Here is a 9,245-nt window from a genome sequence, read left to right as displayed (position 1 = left end):
AATTTTGTGCATTCTGAAAATTTTCGCCAGATTTTGGCCAATATATCAGGGGAACATGAAGTGGAAAGAGATATACTAAATTTCAGCTTCACAGGCATATCCTTAAAGTTGCAAATTAGAGGCGGAGGCCTTTCAAGAGGCGTTCGAAAATTCTGCGTCTCTTCGTTAAACAGTCCACTGTCTCGAAACATCTGCGCCATTTCTTGCTCTTTGATTTGCTCTCCGGAGCCGTTACTTTGTGCCATCTCTTTCGACGGCATGTTTCTCCTGTTACAAAGCCCAATTTTGTGCATTCTGATAATTTTCGCCAGATTTTGGCCAATATATCAGGGGAACATGAAGTGGAAAGAGGTATACTAAATTTCAGCTTCAAAGGCATCGCCTTAAAGTTGCCAATAAGAGGCACAGGCCTTTCAAGAGGCGTTCGAAAATTCTGCGTCTCTTCGTTAAACAGTCACAGTCTGGAAACGTCTGCGCAACTTCTCGCTCTTTGATTTGCTCTCCGGAGATGTTACTTTGTGCGATCTCTTTCGACGGCATGTTCTCCTGTTACAAAGCCCAATTTTGTGCATTATGAAAATTTTGCCCAATTTTGGCCAATATATCAGGAGAACATGAAGTGGAAAGAGGTATACTAAATTTCAGCTTCAAAGGCATCGCCTTAAAGTTCCCAATAAGAGGCGGAGGCCTTTCAAGAGGCGTTCGAAAATTCTGCGTGTTAGCAAAGTTTCGGATCACTCGCGTCGCAGGATCGGGATACTCGCGTGGGAGCTGTCTTTGACTTAAGCACTAAATGTAATCTTAAATATAAGTCTATTTACAGTATAATACAATAAAGCGTTATAGGGCACAATTATTAAACAATTATTGCTTTGAATTTAATATAAGCGGTACTGGTTCCCCGGCACGATTAACCAGTTCTTAAACAGCGCGAAGCACGCGGAATCGGCCCGATTCTCGTAGCAAGCAAGCGATTTAAGCAATTCAAGCGAAGCAGGCAAAGCGTTTTACAGGTATTACCTCTCGTAGGGCTCGTCGACAAGTAGATCGAGGAAATCTCGCTCGATTTCCTCGAATCCGCGTGCTCTCCCCCTTCCATCGATCGCCGATCGATGGAAGGGAGATAAGATCGATGCTCCACATGAACAAGGGGGGATAGAATATTGCGTCACCACGCCTGAGTTAACTCGGGCTCGGGAGATGGCGCAATAAGTACTATTTTTCTTGAACATTCCCGCCCGCCATTCATCGTTCGATGAATGAATGTAACGTGGATTGGCTGGGACGCTATGGCGTGATCGCTCGCGGCTCGCGGCGCCACCGCCCTGTCCATGGGGAGATCGTTCATCGATTTAGATCCGGTTGTGAATTAGTGGTGTGTATCTGAAGTGGAATTCGTCGTTTCGGCGACCTGAACATGCGGTAAGTAAATTAGCTTGACGATTGGTCTGACGAATTCCGATCGCGAGGTCTTTACATGGGCAACACGTGTCAATCCATCCGGCCCGGGGATCAATCGCGTGACTCGTGCAAGTGGCCACTTGTTGGGTGGCAAAAGCTCATTCTTCAGGATACAAAGATCCCCAACTCGTGGTTGGGGGTGAGGTCGCGTCCATTTATTGCGGGCTTGGAGTGACTGTAGATACTCGCGCGACCAACTACGCCAAAACTGCAGTCTCATCTGCTGCAGTAGATGCCATCGGGACAAGCGTGACCTGGGGACGTCTTCCACCGGTGGATCGGGAACGGCAAGTAGTGCGTCACCAATCAAGAAATGCCCTGGTGTGAGGGCCGTGACATCTCCCGGGTCGTCGCTCAGCGGTTGCAGAGGTCGTGAGTTCAAGCACGCTTCAATTTGGGCAAGCAGGGTCGTCATCTCTTCATAGGTGAGATGCTGATCGCCGACGACCCTCCTCAGATGGTGCTTTGTGGCCTTCACGGCCGCCTCCCAAATCCCCCCGAAGTGCGGGGCTGCAGGTGGGTTGAATCGCCAAGTAATGCCGTCGCCTAGTAGATGGGCCTGCATAACCTCACTTGTGCTGCGCAGAGGTTCCAGGTTATCGCGCAGCTCCCGTGCTGCCCCGACAAAATTGGTGCCTCGGTCGCTGTGGATGGTGGAACAGAGACCTCGCCTCGCGGTAAAGCGTCGCAGTGCTGCAAGGAAGGCCTCGGTGCTATAATCAGATACGACCTCCAAGTGGGCGGCACGAGTGGTTAAACACACAAACACGGCCACATAACCCTTGTGTGTTCGTTGACCCCTGCCTCGGGAAGCCAACAGTGTGAAGGGCCCAGCATAGTCCAAGCCCACTTGTAGAAACGGCCGGGCTGGCGTGACCCGGTAAGCAGGTAAGTTTCCCATCAACTGTTGTCCTGGCGATGCCCTCCAGCGGAGACAAGTGACGCAGCGATGAATATGGGCCTTGACTCTCTGTCGACCCTGCAATATCCAATACCTTTGTCGTAAAGCCGCCAAGGTAAGTTGCGTCCCTCCATGTAGCGTTCTTCGGTGCGCTTCGTCAATTAACAGCTCCGTGAAGTGACCTTCCTTTGGCAGGATGATGGGGTGCTTCTCCCAGGAGGCCAGCGCAGCGTGCTTCAACCGCCCACCGACCCGCAGTAGCCCTTGGGAATCTAAGAAGGGTGTGAGTCGTAGCAGCTTACTGCGACTCGTCAGCGGGGTTCCCTGTAGCAGTTGGTGGCAGTCCTCCCGAAACTCCTGGCGCTGAATCACCCTGATCCAGCGCGCCCGCGCGGCCTCGACTTCAGCGGGTGACAAGCACGGGTCCCGGCCTCCTCGGGGGGATCGGTGTGTCGTCCAGCGTAGACACCAGGCCGTTATCCTCAGGAGGCGCTGAATGGAAGAATAAGCGTTTAAGAGGTAATTGTGTGCAACCTCTTTATCACTAGTGGCCAGGTTCGACACGACTCTGGCCTCCAGATCTGTAACCTCCTCCTGGTTTGTAGTGTCGTTCAACCAGTGAGGGGGTCCGGTGAGCCAGGCTGGTCCCCTCCACCACAAGTCAAAGCTCGGTAGTTGATTGGGTGGCAAGCCCCTTGAAGCGCAGTCCGCAGGGTTCTCGCTCCCTGCCACATGATGCCACCGTGCCTCCGGCAGCTCCCGCTGGATATCCGCCACCCGATTCGCTACGTAAGTTTTCCACCGTGACGGATGGCCTCGTATCCAGTCCAGTACGATCCTTGAATCGCTCCATAGGTGTGTCGGGACGCTGTCCCATTCCATGGCCCCCTTCGTGACGGTCACCAGACGGCTCAGCAGAGCAGCAGCGCACAACTCGAGCCTTGGGAGCGTGACTCGCTGTAGTGGAGCCACCTTCGTTTTGGAGGTGATCAAGTGCGCCTGCGCGTGGTCGTCGTCGTCCACGACTCGTAGATATACCACGGCGGCGAAGGCTCTCTCTGAAGCGTCCGCAAATCCGTGGAGCTCCAGATGCTTGACCCTGGGGTGAAGTCCTAGCCAGCGTGGCACTCTGACCTCTGCCAGGCTCGGCAAATCCGCTACATATTGGGTCCACTCTCGTCCGGCCGCTGGCGGTAGCGTGGTGTCCCAATCTATTTTCAACAGCCAAAGTGATTGCAAAAATATCTTTGCTGTTACAGTTACCGGCGCCAGAAATCCCAGAGGATCGAAGATTCGAGCGATGCGGGAGAGGACTGTGCGACGGGTAACGACTGGGGTAGCATGATCCTCCACTACCCGGACTCGGAACTCGTCCTCGCGCACGTTCCAATGGACGCCCAAAGCCGTGTGGAGTGTGCCTTCCTCCCAGTTGACGGCCGATGGGACCTCTTCGCCTGGGAGCTCCTTCAGTAAGGTGGGAGAGTTAGACACCCACTTCCTTAAATTAAAGCCGCCCGCCCTGCAGAGTAGACACAGCTCCTCTTGGATCTTGCGTGCCTCCTCTTTTCCGTCGGCTCCAGTAAGCACATCGTCCATGTAAACATCCCTTTCCAGGATCGCAGCAGCCCTTGGAAACCTGGAGCGTTCATCCTGAGCCAGTTGTCGCAGCGTGCGAATGGCCAGGTAGGGAGCACAGGCCAGGCCGTAAGTAACAGTATTCAGCTCGTAATCGCTGATTGCTTCGTCTTCTTGTCGTCGCCAAAGCAGCCTTTGAAAACGGCGGTCGTCAGGGTGCATGATAATTTGGCGAAACATCTTTTCAATATCGGCAGTCAAGCAAATCCGATGTACTCGCCACCGCAGTAACACTCGTAGAAGACCCGGTAGCAAGTTGGGTCCCACCATGAGGAGGTCGTTCAGTGACTTCCCTGAGCTGGTAGCGTAGGAGCCATTGAACACCACCCGAAGCTTCGTGGTAGTGCTGTTCTCTTTTAGCACGCCGTGGTGCGGCAGGTAATAGCTCTCGCCATCTGGGCAAAGTTTATCGGTCTTAGACATATGCCTTAATTCCTCATACTCACGCAGGAACGACTGGTAGGCCTCCTTGAAAGCGGTGTTCCGACTGCTCTTGGCCTCCATCCGTTGAAGCATTCGGACGGCCCCGGCTCGAGACTCGCCCAGTCCTTGCGTCTCCTTGAAGGGGAGGCGCACCATATAACGCCCGGACGGAAGACGCTGGTGAGTGGTCGCAAAGTAATCCTCGCACTCCTGGTCCTCAGCATTGAAGGTAGTCGTCACCCTCACTTCTTCTTGTTCCCAGAACCGTTGGACCATCGGGACGAGGTCATCTTCCATCGTACACTTCAGCGTGACGAGCCCGTTCGAAGCACGCGGTATGTCTGGATTGGCCGTGGTAGCAAGGCCGGATATAATCCAACCCAAAGTCGTCTTTTGGGCAATGGGCTCACCCTCTTGCCCCTTGCGAACGCCGTCCTCCAAGATCATGGAGTAGACGTCGGCACCCAACAGGACATCGATCTGGGTGCCAGCAGTGAAGTCCGGATCAGCCAGCGGTAGACCTTGGAGGTGAGTCCAAACATTTATTGACTGCTTGACCTGTGGAGAATAGGCCGTAATACGTGGCAGCACCAAAGCCGTGGTGATCTGCCGTGAGCCGTCGCCTCCATGTGGCGTGAACTCCAGTTGTATGCTTCCACGCACTCGCTCCTTTCGCTGGTTGCCGATGCCAATTAAGTGTATATTCGAGGGTCGCCTTGGTAGTCGTAGCAGTTGTACCAAAGCTTCCGTAGCTAACGAGACTTCACTGCCTTGATCAATCAGAGCCCTCACTAATCTTGGCTCGCCGTCCCGGGAACGCACTACTATCCTGGCGGTAGCTAATAAAACAGGTGGGAAGCACACCGCGGCGCGAGGGAGGCTCTCCTTTGTTCTGGATTTCCCCAAATTTACTGAGACTTCCGAAGTCTCGGCTGGAGCACGAATGGAGGTCGCTTCGTGAATCGAAGTATGGTGCCTTTGCTGGCACTCCTGACACCGTTTGTCGCATTTACAGTCGGCGACGCGATGTCTCCCCAAGCAATTAAAGCAAAGGCGTTTAGCTAGCAGGACTTCTTTACGTTCTTTCGGACCCTTAGCCTTATAGTCAGCACAAAACAGAATAAAATGACTAGCGCCACAGAGACTGCACTGGTCAGAAGAGCCTTTGGATTTGCTCACCTGGTGAACCTTGGCGTTTCTTTGTGTTCCAGGTAGCTTCGTCGACTTTCCCGCTGGACCACCACGCTGCTCTTCCAAGGCCTCCACGGTATTAACGCGTCCCTCTAAAAAGTCCTTCAGCTGCTGGAAGGTCGAGGGAGTCTTTGTCTTGCCAAGCTGTGTCTCCCATTCGCGCCTGGATTGGGGATCGAGTCTTTCTATGACCAGATGCACGAGCCAATCGCCGCTGGCATCATAGGGCCTCTTCAGGGCTGCGAGGGCCTCCACCGAATCGCACAACGTGTAGTAGAAGTCTTTGAGGTCAGGCCCTGACTCTCGTGTTAGTGAAGGTAAGCCGAAAATGGCCGCCATCAATGCCTTTACCGATAACCGCTGATTATCGTAACGGTCTTCCAGCAATTTCCATGCAGCTTCGAAATTCTCCTCCCGCACCGGTAGATTACGAAGGAGTTTGGCCGCATCGCCTTTAAGAGTGCCCCGCAGATAGTGTAGACGCTCAGCGTCCGACAAAGTCGTGTCTCGGACGACGAGGGACTGGAATAGTCCTTGGAAAGATGGCCAGTCTTTATATTGACCATCGAAATTCGGTAAGGGGATCCGCGGTAGCGAGGCCTTTGAACGGACGATCCCCGTAGCTGCCACGTGGCCCGGCTCGTCCATGGACAAACGTTCCAGGGCTCGGGCCACAGCCGTTCCTCTCTGGTAAGCTCCTCTAATTTTCCTACCAAGAGAGCCTCTTGCACGAGGAAGATCTCTTCCGTTTCTGCTGGTTGATCTTCCCTCCAATACGGATCGCCTACGACTTCCGAGTCCTCAGCCATGGCAAGTAATTGGTCATGCTGTGCCTCAAATTTAGCCCAATTTTTGCGGAGAGCCTCTAGCCTCGTAGATACGTTGGCTTTGTTCCAGTTATTTGCTCCTAATTTCTTTAAATTTTCGAACGCACGCGAGATTCGACCTTTAAGGTCGCGTTGACTCGTTATCAAATGGCTCATTGTTTCAGAGGTCACGCGCGACGGTTACCCACAACACTCGCGAGGAATCCCGAACGTTCCAGAACTACAGACTCCAACGGCGCTGCTCCGGCTCGAAGGACCAAAAAATGTTAGCAAAGTTTCGGATCACTCGCGTCGCAGGATCGGGATACTCGCGTGGGAGCTGTCTTTGACTTAAGCACTAAATGTAATCTTAAATATAAGTCTATTTACAGTATAATACAATAAAGCGTTATAGGGCACAATTATTAAACAATTATTGCTTTGAATTTAATATAAGCGGTACTGGTTCCCCGGCACGATTAACCAGTTCTTAAACAGCGCGAAGCACGCGGAATCGGCCCGATTCTCGTAGCAAGCAAGCGATTTAAGCAATTCAAGCGAAGCAGGCAAAGCGTTTTACAGGTATTACCTCTCGTAGGGCTCGTCGACAAGTAGATCGAGGAAATCTCGCTCGATTTCCTCGAATCCGCGTGCTCTCCCCCTTCCATCGATCGCCGATCGATGGAAGGGAGATAAGATCGATGCTCCACATGAACAAGGGGGGATAGAATATTGCGTCACCACGCCTGAGTTAACTCGGGCTCGGGAGATGGCGCAATAAGTACTATTTTTCTTGAACACTGCGTCTCTTCGTTAAACAGTCACTGTCTCGAAACATCTGCGCCACTTCTTGCTCTTTGATTTGCTCTCCGGAGCCGTTACTTTGTGCCATCTCTTTCGACAGAATGTTCTCCTGTTACAAAGCCCAATTTTGTGCATTCTGATAATTTTCGGCAGATTTTGCCCAATATATCAGGAGAACATGAAGTGGAAAGAGGTATACTAAATTTCAGCTTCAAACGCATCGCCTTAAAGTTGCAAATTAGAGGCGGAGGCCTTTCATGAGGCGTTCGAAAATTCTGCGTCTCTTCGTTAAGCAGTCACTGTCTCGAAACATCTGCGCCACTTCTCGCTCTTTGATTTGCTCTCCGGAGCCGTTACTTTGTGCCATCTCTTTCGACGGCATGTTCTCCTGTTACAATGCCCAATTTTGTGCATTATGAAAATTTTTGCCAGATTTTGGCCAATATATCAGGGGAACATGAAGTGGAAAGAGGTATACTAAATTTCAGCTTCAAAGGCATATCCTTAAAGTTGCAAATTAGAGGCGGAGGCCTTTCAAGAGGCGTTCGAAATTTTCTGCGCCTCTTCGTTAAACAGTCACAGTCTGGAAACGTCTGCGCAACTTCTCGCTCTTTGATTTGCTCTCCGGAGACGTTACTTTGTGCCATCTCTTTCGACGGCATGTTCTCCTGTTACAAAGCCCAATTTTGTGCATTATGAAAATTTTTGCCAAATTTTGGCCAATATATCAGGAGAACATGAAGTGGAAAGAGGTATACTAATTTTCAGCTTCAAAGGCATCGCCTTATAGTTGCCAATAAGAGGCGGAGGCCTTTCAAGAGGCGTTCGAAAATTCTGCGTCTCTTCGTTAAACAGTCACTGTCTCGAAACATCTGCGCCACTTCTTGCTCTTTGATTTGCTCTCCGGAGCCGTTACTTTGTGCCATCTCTTTCGACGGCATGTTCTCCTGTTACAAAGCCCAATTTTGTGCATTCTGAATATTTTCGCCAGATTTTGGCCAATATATCAGGAGAACATGAAGTGGAAAGAGGTATACTAAATTTCAGCTTCAAAGGCATTGCCTTAAAGTTGCCAATAAGAGGCACAGGCCTTTCAAGAGGCGTTCGAAAATTCTGCGTCTCTTCGTTAAACAGTCGCTGTCTGGAAACGTCTGCGCCACTTCTCGCTCTTTGATTTGCTCTCCGGAGACGTTCCTTTGTGCCATCTCTTTCGACGGCATGTTCTCCTGTTACAAAGCCCAATTTTGTGCATTCTGAAAATTTTCGCCAGATTTTGGCCAATATATCAGGGGAACATGAAGTGGAAAGAGGTATACTAAATTTCAGTTTCAAAGGCATATCCTTAAAGTTGCAATTTAGAGGCGGAGGCCTTTCAAGAGGCGTTCGAAAATTCTGCGTCTCTTCGTTAAACAGTCACTGTCTCGAAACATCTGCGCCACTTCTCGCTCTTTGATTTGCTCTCCGGAGCCGTTACTTTGTGCCATCTCTTTCGACGGCATGTTCTCCTGTTACAATGCCCAATTTTGTGCATTATGAAAATTTTTGCCAGATTTTGGCCAATATATCAGGGGAACATGAAGTGGAAAGAGGTATACTAAATTTCAGCTTCAAAGGCATATCCTTAAAGTTGCAAATTAGAGGCGGAGGCCTTTCAAGAGGCGTTCGAAAATTCTGCGTCTCTTCGTTAAACAGTCACTGTCTCGAAACATCTGCGCCACTTCTTGCTCTTTGATTTGCTCTCCGGAGCCGTTACTTTGTGCCATCTCTTTCGACGGCATGTTCTCCTGCTACAATGCCCAATTTTGTGCATTATGAAAATTTTTGCCAGATTTTGGCCAATATATCAGGGGAACATGAAGTGGAAAGAGGTATACTAAATTTCAGTTTCAAAGGCATATCCTTAAAGTTGCAATTTAGAGGCGGAGGCCTTTCAAGAGGCGTTCGAAAATTCTGCGTCTCTTCGTTAAACAGTCACAGTCTGGAAACGTCTGCGCCACTTCTCGCTCTTTGATTTGCTCTCCGGA

The 9,245-nt window shown here is 50.8% G+C and overlaps 1 protein-coding gene across 1 annotated transcript; it reads right to left on the bottom strand.

Annotated features, from left to right (window-relative positions):
• Positions 1-1,764: 1,764 nt before the first annotated feature.
• LOC143378149 (uncharacterized) lies at positions 1,765-6,420 on the bottom strand (the record flags this gene model as incomplete). The annotated part of the gene is made up of 2 exons (XM_076829963.1): positions 6,268-6,420; positions 1,765-6,133 (listed from the first exon to the last, which is right to left on the bottom strand). Coding segments are annotated over exons 1-2 (4,522 nt in total), but the record flags the coding sequence as incomplete, so codon positions are not given.
• Positions 6,421-9,245: the final 2,825 nt, after the last annotated feature.

The sequence above is a fragment of the Andrena cerasifolii genome, unplaced genomic scaffold (genome assembly GCF_050908995.1).
Source record: "Andrena cerasifolii isolate SP2316 unplaced genomic scaffold, iyAndCera1_principal scaffold0607, whole genome shotgun sequence".
Taxonomy (NCBI): domain Eukaryota; kingdom Metazoa; phylum Arthropoda; class Insecta; order Hymenoptera; family Andrenidae; genus Andrena; species Andrena cerasifolii.
Note: the sequence above shows the minus strand (reverse complement) of the source record. Positions and strands in the feature narration are given on the sequence as shown.